Source organism: Apteryx rowi, unplaced genomic scaffold (genome assembly GCF_003343035.1).
Source record: "Apteryx rowi isolate R43461 unplaced genomic scaffold, aptRow1 scaffold_459, whole genome shotgun sequence".
Classification (NCBI taxonomy): Eukaryota; Metazoa; Chordata; class Aves; order Apterygiformes; family Apterygidae; genus Apteryx; species Apteryx rowi.
This window is the reverse complement of record NW_020450715.1, coordinates 47,404-65,892: the sequence shown is the minus strand read 5'-3', so window position 1 is coordinate 65,892 and position 18,489 is coordinate 47,404. Positions and strand designations below refer to the sequence as shown.

Sequence of the window (18,489 nt, the reverse complement as noted above, 5' to 3'; positions counted from 1 at the left end):
AGCCCTAATAAATATGACTTGCAGCCTATGTCTAGATAATGTGAATACTGAACAATCAGAATTTGGATCAACATCAAAACTAGTGAGCAAAACACTGAGCAGTCAGAAGCCCCAGCGCCACACTAATGATACCATTGCTCCAAACACAGCTTCAGATCGTTTAGGTTTCTGTAAAACTGGATTTTTTATTTAATTCATACAGTACACTTAAACAGTTTTGTTTTAAATCCAGGGTAGCAGGAGTGTATTTCCAAGATTCTTGTCATTATTGTAGACCTGGAAGGAAAGGAAACCACCCACTTTTCAGATTAACACTTTACTAGTTAAGATCAGCCTGTTAACAAAGTCTTTATTCCTAATTCTAATAATCACTTTTTGGTTGTCATCATGCATATTCAGATCTTCACACAAACCACTGTGCTGAGCAGATAGTTCATGCACAATGGTTCCCAATGCCAAACCTTTCTCCTCCCATCCTCTCTGTATATCAGATCAAATTCTGCACCCAACACAAGGGGAATCATGCAGGGAGAAAAATTCTATAATAGCGTTCACCTACATGACTGCTGTCAAAAAAGTGGCTGAAATCTGGATTTTTCCTCTTCTGGCTTTAAAGGTTGTAACTTAGGTTTCTTTCCTCTTCTGAGAGCTTGAGCAGCAAGACTTTTTCTTGTTAATGGTATCTGCAATAAAATATTGCCTGCATTACATCAGAGACAAATTAGGGCATTGTTGTGCCCTCACTTGACAACTTCGTGGAAGTGAATGAAAATTGGTTCAATACAAGACATCACTGGATAGTGCCAAAATACCTCATTGCCTAGACATATTAAAGTATATAGGCATGTTTTAATAACCAGATTTTAGGCCATAGGAATCACAGAATCACAGAATCACAGAATCGCTGAGGTTGGAAGGGACCTCTGGAGATCGTCTAGTCCAACCCCCCTGCTCAAGCAGGGACACCTAGAGCACGTTGCACAGGATTGCATCCAGGTGCGTTTTGAATATCTCCAGAGAAGGAGACTCCACAACCTCTCGGGGCAACCTGTTCCAGTGCTCTGTCACCCTCACAGTGAAAAAGTTTTTCCTCATGTTCAGATGGAAGTGTCTGTGTTTCAGTTTGTGCCCATTGCCTCGCGTCCTGTCGCTCGGCACCACTGAAAAGAGTCTGGTCCCATCCTCTCGACTCCCTCCCTTCAGATACTTGTACACGTTGATAAGATCTCCTCTCAGCCTTCTCTTCTCCAAGCTAAACAGGCCCAGCTCCCTCAGCCTTTCCTCATAAGAGAGATGTTCCAGTCCCCTAATCATCTTTGTAGCCCTTCGCTGGACTTGCTCCAGTAGTGCCACATCCCTCTTGTACTGGGGAGCCCAGAACTGGACGCAGTACTCCAGATGTGGCCTCACCAGGGCTGAGGGGGAGAATCACCTCCCTTGACCTGCTGGCAACACTCTTCCTGATGCACCCCAGGATACCATTGGCCTTCTTGGCCACAAGGGCACATTGCTGACACATGCTTAACTCGGTGTCCACTAGCACTCCCAGGTCCTTCTCGGCAGAGCTGCTTTCCAGCAGGTCAACCCCCAACCTGTACTGGTGCATGGGGTTATTCCTCCCTAGGTGCAGGACCCTGCACTTGCCTTTGTGAATAAAGGAAGACTTCATACAGCTCACTTACCATCATTCCACAACATATAGGGTATGCAACATAGCTTGGTGCCAGGATCACTGTTTATAGGGACTTACGGTTAATGTTAACACTGACTTCTTCAAGATTACATATCAACTGGCCGAAAAGAAGCTCTATGTCTGTAGCTCAAGTTACATGCTTAAACTATATGTCTGAAATTCAAATCTGGGTTTATGTTTACCTTGAGGTGGTGAAAACATTAACGTTCCCTCTACAAAGAGCTTTCATGAAAAAATGTGCATTTCTTAGTTAGTGGCACTGGATGTATGTGCTTGTTCTGTGTGACGGTGAGTATTTATGGATCTCTTGTCTCTGTGAAAGGACATTTCTCAGCTGTAATCTCTTCAGCCATATACTGAGATTATGTTCCTTGTTTTGACAGAAAAAGCAATAAAGATGCATAGGCTGTTGCCATAGTATGTGTTTATTTTTCCTTTCTAGTTTTGATGTACCTCTTTTCCTAGGTTTTTCTATTTTACTGGCAAGTCCTGGAGACTAAGTGACCTAATGACTGCACACACGTCAGTTGTCACTTGCTTCTAACTCTCATCCCCAGAGCAAAAACTAGATCATGTTAAAAACATGAACTTTCCTCTGCACCACAGAGTTCAATAGCTAGCATTACCAGTGATGTCATTTGGGAGTTCAGAAGTGGGGCATGTTCCTAGTGCCACAGCCGTCTCTTAGTGATGCATCGTGTTCTTAAAGCACAAACTGTGAATGTCCTGACACTTAGCACTTGTGAAGTCCTCTTCATGAGAAATTTCATGGCATTTTTTTGTAAAGCAACTGCTATGACTGATTCTACACAAGAAGAGAATGCAAGCACCTTCCCAATTTACCGATGCATTTCCACCAGTACTCATAAAGCAACATAGGGTTGCAGTAGGTGGCACAGATAAGGTATCTGCTCAGAAATTCACCCATTCCCAGAGCACTAGCTCCTCTACCGCACAGTCAGAGCAAAGCAGAAGAAAGGATACTGTAACTACATATTAATTCACAGAATATTTCTATAAAAAGGATCTTCTTGTCCCCTACAAGGTGCATTAATGTGTCAATTGGGTAGCACAAAGCAAAGCAGCTGTGCTTCCAAAGTGCTCACTGCTAGCCTATTTCTTCCCACATTTTCAAAGTTTGTCCTGAACATGCATTCATCTGCTTACCTACATCTGATAAACATGGTACTTTTTCATGTTTTGATTCATCTCTCCTGATAGTCTTACTTCACTTTAAAACCACTGTAATCATATACTTTCTCTTGTGGACATATTTACACACTTTAATGAAACAGCTTGATATTATTAAAAAGAGGCCAACATCTCTTTCTTAAGTTATCACAGATATACTAAGCATTAAAAATATGAAAACTCCACATGGATTAAATATTGATTTTATTTTTTAGAGAGCAAGTACAATGATGTTGCATTAAAATAATGCCATGTCATAGTTGTTACAGCTCTGATAGAAAAATAAACATCTCAATATGCTACAGTGTCAAGTCATTAATAAATATCAAAATAGAAGTTAGTAGTCAACCAAAATTAATAAACAGCTATAAACGTATACTATTTTAAATAATAAAATATTCAGTATATTTCCAGACAAACAAAAGTAGTGATTTAAAAGTATCATTTAAAAAGGGAAGAGAATAGTAAGAAGTTATACATTTATTTAAAACCTCTTCCCTTACTAACATTCTCTATGCATAAAATCTAGAGAAACATTATTTATCTGCATATATTTTTTTACAAAAGGTACTATATGTTAAATAGAAAGTTAAAAACAATATATGTAGTATTATTAATAGTTGTCACACCGTTGCTAAATAAGACACGTTAAAGTAGCTTTGTTTTTTGAAGCAGTATTAGGTAAAAATGAAAAAGATGTTAGCACAGTGGATTCATCCAACACTAATGCCTTCCCAAATGAATCTTCTTTTATCCTCTCCCTTCAAAATATAACTGAAACAGCCCCAAAACAAGACAGATATCAGGATGAAACTTTAAGATCCGTGTTGAATACATTTTTTTAACAAGTGCCAGACATTTTAGTTTTTTTTTTAATAAGTAGGTACCTTTTTCAAGAGTGTGTACAGAAAAGAAAACAAAAAGAACATGCAATCCACCACAGCATTTCTAAAGCTTAAGAATGTCTTAATTTATTTTTTTTTCCAGAAAGACCAATCATTCAAAGCGGGCTTGCACTCATTGAAACCCCACTGATTTGGCTCACTATGGAAATTTATTTATGTTAACTAATTTTAACCTTTTTTCCTCTTCATGAATTTCAGTTCTCTATAATATCCATAAGAGGTCTGTCTATTGAGCAGTGTCAAGATCATGATTAAAAAGTAGTGTTCTTCTTACCTAACTGCTCTGTTCCTGCTTACCACATAAATCTCCATTTCCAATGCACTGCAAGAACACTGTAACTACATTTCATTTATAATTAGACCAGAGTAAGTTTCATTCAGCATTGATTTACCATATTCTAAGTAATTAGGAAACAGTTCCCTAAGCTTCCATCCCTTGGTATGTTCCAGTAAAATTCCAAGCAGGTTCATCTATGAGAAGTGCCTTTTCTCAGCTACAGCTCACATTGCTTATGGCCGGTGCAGAGCCTGGGGAAGGGGGGGGAGTCAATGAGCAGAAAAGATGCAAAAAGCCTGCGTATCTGAGAAATACGGACTGCACAAAATGCATTTCCAATGGTTGGCTAAGCACCTGGGATAGACAAGGCATCACCTCTGCCAAACCAGCCTGCTTTCAACAGGCCTCCTGCCCTGACAAATAGAGAATAAGGCCTCGGAGCGTAAGCTCTTTAAGGATGCTACCTAGGATACACTCTAGGATGTATTATGCCTGCTTAAGATGCCATCGCTCTCCAGGTTCCTGCAAAGGCAGCAGTAGGTCCTTGTACCTCTCTCAGTCTTGGGCATCACCAGTCCTGGTGGCTGCTTCCAGGACTAAGGGTTGCCTGAAGCTGCTTCACTCCCACAGTTTGCAACACGTGCACTTATGTATGTACACGAAGCAAAAAGCAAATATTATATTTGATCAGACTGGGAAAACTATTTCTTCCAATGCAGTCTGAAGAATACTTCACATAGCAGATTTTCATGACACCATAGAGAGGAAAAAATGAATCTATTTGAAAATAATGGGTAAAATGTAAACTATGCCTATACAAATGTCCTTCCTTTTTAAGGTCCACTTTCAACATTGCTTGTGAATGTAAGGGAATTTCAGCTGGGCACAATGAAAATTCCTTGCATACCATGTGCACGTTTTCTAGATGAACCAGCTATTTTCCCACACCCATCAGTAGTGGTTTTTCATGTGTCCATGGTGCTTAGATATAATCAGTTCATAGTATTTCTTCAGTTCTGTGTCTTTTTAAAAATCTGAACCACAAAGCACATTTTTTTAATTGTATGAACATGTGCCATTTCTGAAATGTTATACAAACAGACAGTTAAATGTAAAAAAAATTGGAATTAGAATTAGAAAATTATACCTGCAATTTTTACCATTAACAAATCTGCTATGAAGAGTCATGTAAATGTTCTGCTTATGGGATGAAAAATCTAACCCCCCCCCCCCAAAAAAAAAAAAACCCCCACCAAACCAATGATGAAGTATCACACTGTATGGTGGTATATTTTTGGGTATAGGCATGCGGTCAAATTATTCTTTTATTTTTTTTCATTTTTTGTAGGAGCCTAGTATAAAAAGTTTTATTTAAGAAATTTAGAGCATTCTGTTCTGAGGCTAGATTCCCCCACCCTCTGTTTTTATGAGCATCTTTGACGCACAATACATTGAAAACTAATATGAACTAATTTGTCTGTAATATCTCCCATATTAAGCACTATAGGAAGCACAGTCATTCTGCAATTGCTGAGCAAATTCCTTGTGAATTACAGGCTGCTTTCTCATTTAAGGTCATGTGCTGAGGGAACACAGCTCCCTAAATAGTGAGGTTTTTGTTGGGCTATTCATCTCCTGCAGCAGCTCTTCTGAAAAACATGGTCAAAGGCAGAGAGAAACAAGTACCAAGCAAAGCCACAGTTTCTCATGGAGAGATTCCATCCATAGAAACAAAGCTTCTCCCAAGGATTCTGCTCTGTATAAGCTCCCCATGGGCCTTCTAAAAGCCTTGACCTGTCACATTAGCAGCAGCTTATTCTTTCTCACTAGCCCACTCATCACCCCCTCCACAATACAGCAGAGCAATGAGGGAGATGCAAGAATCTCCCCCACCCCCTGCCTTTTTCTTTTCTTTCCTTTCCTTTTCCTTTTTTTTGAAAAAAAAAAAGAAAAAAAGCCCCAACAACTCAGGACAGCAAGCAGCTTACAGCGCAGTTTGTCCTGTAAGCCTGCTCCATTTACCAGCACGTATTAAATGTACAGGCAGGTGTTCTGATAACAAACTACTGGCCGTGCCGCTTCGCAGGCAGCACTGGAACACCAACACAGTGCTACAGAAGAAAAGTAGTAGCAACGTGATGTGTCTGAAAGATAAAGTGTTACGACTCAAATCTTCCTCCCACAACAAACACAGCTCCATCCCCCCCCCACCCCCACAATTTAACTCTAACAGTGAAAAATAATTTTAAAGAAAAACAATAGCTATCACTTCACTAAATGGTCTAAGGGCTATGAGATACATGATTCTGAGGAATCCTTTTTGTTAAAAAATGGTATCCCATTGTTTTAAGAACATAACTACATCTTTTGTTAAACATTCACATATTTTCAGTTGAGCTTTTAATATTTTTGTTGTTGTTGTTATGCTAAACAGATAACCAGGCACCCTGTTTTCTGCTCACTTAAAAATACTAATTGTGACAAGGACAATATTAAGTAATCTCTTACAGATAGTTTATCTTAATCCCACTGGAACCAATGGTCTGGAGTCTGTTAATTTCCATAGGAAGAAAATTGTTCTATGCTGTTCCGTTTTAAAAATAAAATAAAGTTTAAAATAGAGCTGATACATTAAAGAATAATTCTTCATATAGAATTAATCTATAAATAACATGATAGCGAGGCTATCACTGAAATCAGAGTTTGTGTAAGGAATTCCCCTTTTCCTTAAATGAGACACCTTTAACCATGTGGTAAGAAGCTCAGGTTTTACTGTGAAGACTACTTCAGAAACATTTAATGGTGCAGTTTATAAAATTTTTAAAAACAAACTCTAAAATCTAAAGCTTTTAGGACAATTCAGTGGAAAGCCCACTGTCTCTGTATTATTTTTCTTAATCCCTCATTTGATCCTTGGCCCAAGTAATTCACTGTGAACCCTTGTATAACACTCATCATCTGTTCTACATCCTGTCACCTTTTTGCATGTATACTCCTCAGATTTCAGTGGAAATTTACAGTACGGAAAAAGTACAGAATAGGAAATAGTAATATTCTTATACATTTGTAGAAACTGCATATAAAGATGTTTCTGTGACTCTTACCTGTAACAAGTACAGATCAATATTTAGCATCAGTAATTAGTACTGCTAAAATAATATACTGCATACTGTCTTCTGAGATGATTTTTTTGCCAGCTAGATGTTAGTGCATATTTCAGAAAGGTTGATAATAATTCCTATGGTTTTGGCAGCATAAAATAAGTAAATCACACTGTTAGTTGACCCTTCCAAACAGCATATGGCAATAACATGTCTTGCAGCACTACAGCCTGCTTCAGGGTAAGAAAAGGTTTCTGGCTGACCTTGTAGCTTAAATTCTGCTCTCAGATAAGCTTATATTGGTCCCACCGTGTTTAGAAGAGTTTTTGCTCATTTCTGAAGGCAGAATTTGATCCTACATTTATGAAGTCAACTAACATGTTCTCTTGAGAAAAGAGACTCCTATGTTCTGCACCTTCTTTTGAATTGCAGATACTTTTTCATACCACACTGGACACATTTCTCAATGCACAGTCACAAAAATTGAAGTGGTTAAGTAAGTATTCAAGAAAACTAATCCTGTCAACTAATTTTACATAGAAAAAAGAGCACATGTGGAAAATCAGACTTATGTCTGACATTCAAAAAGAACAAAGCCCTTATTTCGTAAAACACTGACATGTAGCTAGCAAGCCAAACACAGCTCTGGTGTAATTTATTTGATTGTAATAGAATTGATGCTGCTAACTCTAGAGGTGAAGTTAGCCAGCAGTGATTACTCTGTAGATTATGCTGCCGGTAAGAGGAACTCTCTCATCTTCTGTATGCACTCAGTTTTCACATATCTTAAAATTTCTATAGAAGTTTTTATTTTGAAACAAGTAAAAAGCTAAAAATTATTCTATCAGATAGAAACTATAAGTGACACTATCATGTATAGATTAAAAATTGTATTATATACATATTTATCTGTATGTGTGCATGCGTATGTAGGTATATGTATGTATCTACACATACACACAACTATACACACATCAGTGTAACTAAGCACTCATTTAATCCAGTCATTTTTATTTAGTAATGAGGAAAAGCTAAGAGGCTAAAACAAACAAATCAATGGAATTTAGTCAACTGAGAGAACTATAAAAGTACCATTTACTCTATTTAAGAGTATTTGAAGTTTCATCTACTGTCACAATATACAGCAATATTAATAGTTCAGTCACAGTTTTTGTCCATTCCCACAGAGCATATCAGTACTAGCTACATGTAGAGTGAGATCAGTGCTTTGTCAGACCTGTTCATATCTACATTCTATGCCATAACTAAATAAATTAGAATACATTAAAGTGCTACATCAACACTAATGTTCCGGAACAGTAGTAATGCACATTTCTCTTTCAAAAAAAATACAGCAGCTATAGTTTCAAACATAGTCACATTATGTGACTATGCTTACATGTCACTTTGTTACGGTATTCAACAAAATGCATGACACAAAACGAAACAGCAACAGTCAAGACTCTTACAGAGTACAAAAGGTAACTTTTAAAAGTAGAAAATGATGGAAATAGACATTTGCAGAAAACACACTGTCTTCAGAATTCACACTTGAAAGTTTCGTTTAATCGTAACTTGCTGATGTCGATATTTATTTCTTCTGGTTTGTCACGTCTGTATGTTACTGTTCTTGTACAAACAGTAGGCAAAAACATCTTATCCTTGAAGGAGAAGATACAATTTTTATCAACAATTAGCTAACTTTTATGTGCAAGAAAAAATTACTGAATATGATGGCTCTGAAATCAATTACCTTCTTTGTTGTAGATACTCTGTAATCAGCTGAAGACTTAATTTTATTGCTATTCCACTGCAGAATTATCTGCCTGATAATAAGTACAGTAAGCAACCCAATCAGAAATGTAACTATAAAGATTATGGAAAAGATTCTAAAGTAGCTTCGTCCAGAGAAACATTCTGCAACAAAAGGAAAACACAAGTGTAAAGCCTAAAATATGGAATAGGCACAGCCCTAAAACACTTTTGTATTTCTCACTGCACATTAATTTAGCAAATTAACTAAAATTTAAACTGCATTTAATTTAAATTAACTAAAATCTAAATTATGTTTCATGTCAACTTAAATGTAACAAGGTCCTGATAAAAGTTAAGGGAATATAACTCATGTTGCCATACACAGGCTTTCAAGGTAGTACATTTCAAGAAATGCAATTCCAATTAAGATGAGCTGTAGAAAGAATATCAAACACTATTAATCCTTTAATCTATAGAACTAAGATTAAGGCTTCATTATGGCAGCCACCATAAATTATCTCTAAAACTATGAGTTTACAGCTGAAAAAGGGAAAACAAATTGTTATAGAAGTAAGGGGCCAAGATAGTTCAATTTTCACAAAGTTATAGAGCAAATCACAAGCATAGTATGGAAGAGAACATGTTTTCTTGATTCCTTGTCTAGTGCTCTCTTCACTGACCACCTCTCTCACACAATAGGCTTTACTCTAATTAATACTAAGGTCATGAGATTTGTATTCTCAATAAGTATTATCATTTATGAGCTTCTGTAAAAAAAAAAACATCATACAAAAACGTTAACTGACAAAAAGTAACCATATACCTACATTTTTGTTGCGGTCTGGACCTGATTAAGATTTACAAATGATTTTATTCTTTCACAGCTCTCATAAATGCACAGTTGTGTGTACTTGAAAAGCATATTTAAACATTACTGAAAGTGAGGTAAGCATTCTACTTTATTATTCTTTGTTTCTGGTAATGTCAAATAATGTAAACATATCCAAAGTAATAAAACATACAGATGCCTTAATAGATTTTTATAAATATTTCTTTAAGCATTACTCCGGCAGGATTCATTATTATTAGATGTGACTTCTCAAGGAGCTGGGAAATCTGATGAAGCAATGCTTGCCAATCATATTTCCTGTTTTTATTTACTCTTCACTTTCCCTGAAGCTAAGAATGGTTTTATTCTTTTTCCTGCTTTCTTTGTTATTGTAATAATACTGACATACTTTTGAAAAACAGTGGTGAATTCTAATATTAATCCTGACAGATTTTCCTCTCTTACTAAAATTAGCTTGAAAATATCACATACCTGAAGTTTGGTCAATATAATGCAACATGTAAGTGCACGAGGTTTTACACTGGTCAAGTAGAACTTGAGATGCATTGTTAGGACGATGGCACTGAACACAATTCCTGTAAAAGAAAAATATATTTAAAAACCCTTGTCTTTATCTGCACTTCCCTTGAAAAGATTATATCAATAGGCTGAAGTATCATTTGCACATAGTGTTTTCCTTTTGTTAGTAAAACATTGCGACATTTACTTTTTTTTTCTGAAATGTGATGTCTCTCTCAGCATTTCTCCCTGTGATGCTTCTCAAAACCAATTGGTGAAAAGTAGTAAAATAACACAGATATCTTTGGCTTCAAGCCACCTTCATCTAGCCCCTGCTCTGCATTTTATGATGTGTGTTTTTCAGCGGGTGTAGCTAAGAACGCACCCTTTCTTTAACTGTCAGCCTCCAGTTCAGTCCTAGGGCTCTCTCTCATCTATAAGGCTCAGTCTTACCAGTTTCACCTTATAGCTCTGCAGAAGATGGACATTACAAATGATATTGAGAAAGCCTTGACTGAATTTTTAATGAAACTATGCCATCTTCTGAATTTACTTAGGGCACATATTTCACAGTGACTTTGAACAAGTCTGAGCCAGCAAGCCTAATTGCATTTTATCTAGTGAAGTCTTAGCAGTCACCTTTTTAGACCTGGTCGAGCTTTTCTTCCCAAGTATATTTACCAGATGAACTTTAATTCAACTGAGTATTAACAAATAATTCAATTTTGATCATGCTTCCCTTTCCAACTAAAAGATGATCTGTCACCTTCTTGATCACAGTGGGGTTCAGAAGATTATGTGCTGTCACAGGAGGGCCTAGAAGAAATGTGCCCAGGAAGAGTGTTTCATGTGCTCTTTAAATCAGCACCCATCAGTGGGCCACCGACAGAGCAGCCTGAACTTCTCTGGCTGCTGACTTCTGTCTCCACATTGCCCCTTCCTGGGCAGGGATAAAGAAAAATTATGTATTTTAAAACTAGCACAGCAAAGACCAAATGGTTTGAAACTGAGTAACAGACAATGTTGTTCTCTGAGTGAGACCAGGTCTGCTCTGCTGACCCATGAGAGTGGCAATGAGCAGGCACCACTCTTGTTCCAAAGCTCCTTGCTTTATTTAGGGAGCACAAGGAGTGGAATCATGGATGACCTGTATGCAAAAACAAACACGGAAAATACTTTTGGACTTTGTAGCATACAAGAGTAGGATCTAGTGTCCACCTTTAAAACTCCAAAGTTATGAGCTTTATTTCTGACCCAGAGGATTTTGCATAAAGAACCATCTTTTAATACATATGATAAGACTATAATATTAAAAAGCCATCTTCCTAAGACACACCTCCTTTTAACTGTAGAAAGCTTAAAGTTGAACACAGATTGGTGAATACATGTGGACATGCAACTCTCTTAATTGCTAGTGCAAACCCCTCAAATATAAAGAAAAAACTCTCAAGTAGGAATTCTGTTTCAATTTCACACAGGCTAAACATCTAAGAAATACAGCATGCATTTAGCCCAGCAGGAATATTTCTTCTCTTTGAACAGTATATAGTCAAAAAGTCAAGTCTAGTGCAAGAAACATACCAGTTTTCTTCACAGGCACTGTTACAAGTAGAGCAATATTCACACAAACGGCCAAAGCTTCTTGGATCAGTGCATTCACACCTTCCACATACACAAATTCCTCTTCCACTGCAAACCTGGCCCTTTGAATTCAGGCAGTGTTTTGCTGATTGTGATGAACACTGACAACGGTCACCTTCCCAGCCAGCAAAGCATTTACATTTACCAGCTTCGCATTCACCATTACCTGCAACATGAGATAATCTTAAATCATATGCTTTTATGGAAATACAGAAAGTCAATTTTTAAATGCATACATTTGTATCATTATTGCTAGAGTCTTAAGGTAACTTAGCTAACAGAGCTAACTTAGACTTTGGCTTGCTAATAAGTTTTTAAGTGTTACCATTTGAAATTTCCAGAATGACACATATTTATGCTTGCTGTTTGTTGCTAATTTGAGCAAAAGCTGTTATCTTATCTCATCATAAAATGTTTTACTAGAATTTTCCCAGTTGCCCTTGCCTTAAAGCAGCAGGGATTAAAAATTACACAACTATCAGGAAAACAGTCTTCAAGCAAACTAAACAAAGTTCTCCTCTTCAGCAAGAAAGCATTCAATTCAAATAAACTACAGGATTTGAGGAGGAAGGAGTTTCAGGTTCATGTGTGCATGCCGGTTTGGATTTTTTTTTTTCTTCTCAGGAACATGCATTATAACAATACCTTTCTACCATTCTAAAGGAAAAAAGACTGAACTGCTTAAGTGGATGTGTTGTATTTATGAAATGTAGCTTGTTTAATATGAATTTAAAGTGCACAGCCTCAAGGGTTCAAAGGCTATGAAAAATCCCTGGAGGCCTCTATATTTTTCCAGGCAAAGCAGTGGGAGCTTTAGGGCAAAGTCCGTATGTTTTCCATGTTGTACTACATTTAAGCAGGTGTACAAGTGACAAACTGATAATGTTTATACACATTTTTCACAGGGTGGGAAAGCACCTTCAGGAAATACAGAAACAGCACATAAAGCACATGTGGATCTAGCAAACCTCATGAGACCTCCACTATGCCTTGGCAGTATCCAAATTTCACACACAGTGTGATGGTCTTTTTTGTGCTCCAGGGATTCACAGGCCAGCTGCAGATAGACAGTTGCATCTAACACATAGGATCCCCTAAACAGGAGTGAAGCCAAAGTGTAGGCCACCTCCTTTTTTGGCTGGAGAGGAAGAGGAAGAGGCTCATAGGACATCGCACAGATAGTCTCTGCGCTGACAACCATCCCACTGAGAGGCACATTGCTTAGCTGTGACGCTGTGGCGCACGTTCCCCTTGTGTTTCCACTAGGCAGGACTACATCATGCATGAGAATTTCCAGTACATCTTATGCACAGACTCCCCCTTCCTCTTCTTCTGACCCAAGCACCACATATCAGGCTTTGGCAGTTTATAAATTTGAAAGGTCTGCTTATGTTAAGAAATATTAAATTTGCAAACCTAGTTGGGGGCGGGGGAGAAGAGTGAGAACACAAACTCTTTGTGCTGTAATGAAGTATTTAAAGGATTATGTAACATTATTTCTCTTCCTTCTAGGCAAAGTTTGTAGTCACAAGCAGAGCAAAACCAAAACAACTCTACTAAGGTCAATAGCATTACTCTAAATTTATCCTACTGTAGCTAAAAAATCTGTTCCCCAATTTACTCCCTGGTAAATACAGTGATGCAGGATAGCAGTACAGATTTTAAAATACTTTAAAAAATTACTTCCAAAAGAAAAAAAAAATATATATTATGGTAGAAATATAGTAATGATGCTGATTCAGTCCCAATTTTCCTTAGTAATATTAACTGAAAAGTACATGTTTTGTGCTTGTTTCACACACAGTTTTCATTTGCATGCTTTTGTTTATGAATAGGAAGTGGGCCACAAAAGGAATATGGATTTCTAATAACTCTCCTTGTTTATGTGCCACTTATACTGTCTATTACTTGGAGCAGGTATTCTGGACAGTGTTAACATATATTTTAGTATTTGAAATCAAGTGTTAATCTATCTCTGATAAGGCTGATTTAGGATGTTAAAAAATCAGAACCTCATTTGGAAGTTAGGGTTCCTCATAATCTCCTAGTATCTTATGTTCCCAATTAGACTGAAATGCATCAACTTATTTTCTGGAATAATATAACTGTCTTACCCAAGATATCAGTATTGTTACCTTTGAAGAAGTTTGAGACTTAAGTGTTGAAATGGCTAAAGTTAGAAACAATCTCAGTAAAACTCCTAAAATGTAGTGCCAAAGTTTAGAAGAAAGCCCAGAAGCGTGATTTTGTAAAAGAAATCTTGCGCTTGGCAGCCTTATATCGCTGTTTTCAGCTGTATAATGTATATAATACAAGTTTGAGAAACAAAACAAAACAAAACAAAAACAAAACACAGACTTAAATTCTGCAGCTTACCAGAACACAGGTTTCCATGGTGATATGGGCAGGAAAAATCATCCATTTCACAGTACTTGCCATACACCTTGCCCAGCTTGTTTTTGTAACAGAAACATTTTCCATCTATGCAGTCTCCTCGACCACTGCAGATGGGCTGTTCCTGCTGTCGTCTGCACCTCTCAGAAGAAAATGTATCTCTGCTGGAATTACAGTTAGTGTCACTGCAATGGGATTGTTCACCATCAGGAGAAGTTTCATCAGCACAAACCCTTTCGTGCCTTGCACTGTCTCCACACTGACAGGCACAGTTTTTATGTACATTAATGATGGTGGTTTCATTGAAACCAATAGGCTTAAGTATCACATATTTTCTTCCTCCAGTTGTATGACATCCTGTCATTGTAACTGAGACATTGAAAAGCACCTAAGAAGAAATACAGATTTTACATCATTATTATCTCCTATAAATTGCTTAACATTTTTAACACATAAGTAAATCAGAATTTTACATTATGTATGTATGTGTACTAGGTAGTAAGGACAAAATACACGGCGGCATATTAGTAATTGCAAGCATCACAAATACAGTTAAAACCCTAAGAGTAAAAGAATGATAGCAGTCCACATTTCATGTTAAGGAGGCATGGCTGCAGAAGACAAGTTAAGCACAACTTAAATACTCACAGAATTATCATTATCATTATCCTGGTTTTATTTAACATGTCTATTATGTCTATAGTATAGAAACACTCTGATCAGAATTGGGACTAGATCGTACAAGACAATACACACACTGAAGCAGAGATACCCTTAATAAAGGGAATCTGTAATGAATGTTCCTGTTGCAGAAACAAACTGTGCCAATGCAAAAGACACCAGATTTTTAGGACAGTTCTTTGGACTTCTACTAAAACAGAGAAATGGCTCGGGCCTTAGCAGCAGCTTATTTTTGCCACTGAGCTTTTGTCACTTAGAGAGTAAGAAGAAGAGGTCATGGGGTGAAAGGTCCAAATGGGAATCAAGAGTACTGGAATTAGCTGTCCTTGCTGCTCTCGCTGCAGCTTGGGCATAGCAAGTGCTGCTCTGGGTGAATCCAGTGCCTATTCCCTAGTCACATCCCCCTTCCACAGCTACTGCCACCAACCCCCTTAGCTTTCTGCTGTTCTGGCATGGGATGCCAGATGATTTTGGTGCTCTAGGCAACTCCCATCAAGCTAGCATCGATCACTACCAAAACTCTTTGACATCTTTGACGTCTGTAATACATTCACTGCAGAGCAGTCTTTGTATTTGGCACTTYGGGTTTTTTTGTTTGTTTTGAGGGATTTTTTTGGACTGGTAGGCTTTTGAAAGGATCTTCTCACTACAGCTTTTTAGCCTGTTGACTGAAAACTAATTTTCTTAGACTCCTCACAGAGCAAACATAACCAAGGAAAAAAAAAGAAAAAAAAGAAAAAAAAGGTGATAAGGGAGCCAAAGGGAAGTGAGTATTTTCACTCTACTCTTTATCAACTAAGAACAAAGATTTCCAAATCAAACAGCAGATATGGAAATGTAGGAACTGATTACAGAAGAGGTTGAAACTATCCGCAAAGACTAAGACCATTCATTTCTCACAGTCTTCTCCCCCTCCCGCTGCACCCCCACACTAGATTAGCCAACCTCTTGTTTGACAGTGGCATCTTTGTGATGAGCCGGGCTGTGGCAGCATACATGAACAACACTAGAAGACTGTTGCGCAGAAAGGCGTGCACTTCGTTAACTGTAGTATCAAGTGTACATAAAGGTTTTGTCACTTCCTTTTCTTCTTTTTGCAAAGACACGTCCCTGTACACACACCTCTCAGCTGCCCTAGAATCTCTGTGCATCAGACTTCCTCCATTAGGTTACAGGGCAAAAGTGTGGCTATGCACTAATTCATATGGCAGGTGCACATCATGTGGGGAGGAAAGCCTGCAGCTAGAGAATGTCCTTTTTATTCAACACAGAACCCTGCTAGAAAACACAATCTTCATGTGCAACACAGTACTGGAGGAATGGCCAGAAAATGGGAGGGAAGGGCAAATAATATCTTGCACACAAACCATGAAATTTTGCTGGTCTGAACACAGTAGCAGAAAGATTAAACATATTACAACTATACAGTTATGACAATGTGAATACTGACACTCACTAATAGCCAAACTTAGTTTTGCAACCCCTAAAGAGGCCGTAGGACTCTTTCAGAATATAATATACTTTTGTGTTTTGGTAAGAGAAGGAAGGAAGAAGGATTAGACAAAGAAAAGAATGAGAGAATTAAGGAAAAGCATTTTGCCTGTAAACAAATACTGAAAGGAGGATTTACGGTTAAAAATAAATTTCTCTCTTGAGAATGGCTCATTTTCAACTGCTGTTAGCTTTAGGACCACATGTAATCTTTTACAGTCAACTGGCTTGGCTTTTTATTAAAAAGAAACAGATATAAATATTTTTCTTTTCATTAAACAGAACAAATTCCAGTCCTATTTCTTATGACTTGCACAGGACACAACACTGTAGAAAAGATGAATTAAGAAAAAAAACCATAGCAAATCTCCTTAAACTATATGAGCCAAACAGCAGCAAATCATGCAGACAAATTTAGAAAAGTATAAAATACATTTAAATTAACATATTCAAAATTCACACATTTAATCTACTGATTTGTGAGGTTGTTTCTACAGATAGGCACAAATAACATCACATCAGCTGAGCCACGTGTACACAGAAAGAAGGAAAAAGCTCCTTGACCCTGCACTCCAGAAACATAGACCTCTTCCTGGCAGGCAAAACCAGTTACTCTGCTAGTCCAAGCAATCAAATAAATATATCGAGGCACAGAGAAGTTGTTCTGGGAAGAAAACCACGTTCTTTATATTAACCAGACATTATCTTCCCCTGCATTTTCTTGGTGTGATGCTCCAGTTTTAAAACCAGCTTCACTCAGTAGGTGGCATTGGCCCAGATAGGGATAAAGCATTTTATGAATTTTATTTAGAAAATACACTAATTGTCTACATAGAAGACTACTTCATAAGACAGTCAAAGATGGAGTCTCATACAATGCAAGGAGCAAGAGTTTCAAAGATTCTTTTCCACTGGGTGATTATCTTTCAACCTCTTAAAATACAAATCTCATCACAATGAACATGACCATTGTGTCTGGTGATGGACTACGGAGGATAGTTTTAATGGACATTAGCTTTTGGGCAAAGCTTTGAGTCTTAGTTCTGTGAGATTAGTGAGAATTAAAATAAGATTCATGAAAAATAGAACCAGAGAATAATAGTCTGTGACCATAAATCACAAAAATCCATTTTCAGATGAAATAAATCCTTATAAGATTTCACACCACTGAAAACCAACCAAAGAGAAAAAAAAAAGTATTTGAGTTCCTTAAAGAATGAGAAATCTCAACATACTTCTTCATTATATCCCACATTTTTACATCCTTCCATGCCTGTTTTTTTACTTCCATCAGGACAGATTGCAGTGATATTGAAATTAAGATCTTGGATCTGGTTATCCACTTGAATTTTCACTTCAGAGATTAGTTTCTGCAACAGAAAAACAACTTTTAGTCGCATTGCTTCTCAACATATAATGTGCATTAGCGACTAACACCAAGTACTGCTACTATGCCTGATTAAAAATGAAGAAAGCTTGTCTGTCTGAATAAAGGAATGAATTCAGCTATTGTTTCCCATATAAAGACCCAGTAATATTCCAAATATACACAAGTGAACTGGTAATTCTGAAATTATGTTTTCCACATATAAACATTTTCAGCTGTTTTAAGTGATTTGGGGACCGTATTTTTGTTAATTTGAAAACCTATTCTAAAAACCATGTGTAACAAAAACTGGTTATTGTTTGGGAGGCAATACTGTCCTTTAGCCATACATTTAAAATGAAACAGTAAATACTGTAGTATTACAACAATATAATGTACAATTCTATGTACAATGTACAATTATATGTATAATAGTACAGCTATTCTTAACCAGCAGAAAAGATTCCTGATTGACTTGATACTTTAAACTTCTGATATTTTGCATCTACCTTGCAAAAGTTTCCTCTGAACAAACCTCAAGGAGATCTAAAGGCTACAGGGATTATTCTTAGTGATTTATTCAGGTAAAAACTAAGACTGTATAAATCAACAAGTGGTTGATTCCCACTAGGGCTTTTTACAACAT

The 18,489-nt window shown here is 37.1% G+C and overlaps 1 protein-coding gene across 1 annotated transcript in view; it reads right to left on the bottom strand.

Annotated features, from left to right (window-relative positions):
* Positions 1-8,705: 8,705 nt before the first annotated feature.
* ITGB8 (integrin subunit beta 8) overlaps positions 8,706-18,489 on the bottom strand; it is a 29,509-nt gene continuing 19,725 nt past the window's right edge. The window contains exons 8-13 of the mRNA XM_026077575.1: positions 17,713-17,847; positions 14,288-14,693; positions 11,852-12,077; positions 10,244-10,347; positions 8,921-9,084; positions 8,706-8,828 (exon numbers count right to left, since the gene is read on the bottom strand). Coding sequence (XP_025933360.1) covers positions 8,706-8,828; positions 8,921-9,084; positions 10,244-10,347; positions 11,852-12,077; positions 14,288-14,693; positions 17,713-17,847 — 1,158 coding nt within the window. The remainder of the gene's footprint in view (positions 8,829-8,920; positions 9,085-10,243; positions 10,348-11,851; positions 12,078-14,287; positions 14,694-17,712; positions 17,848-18,489) is intronic.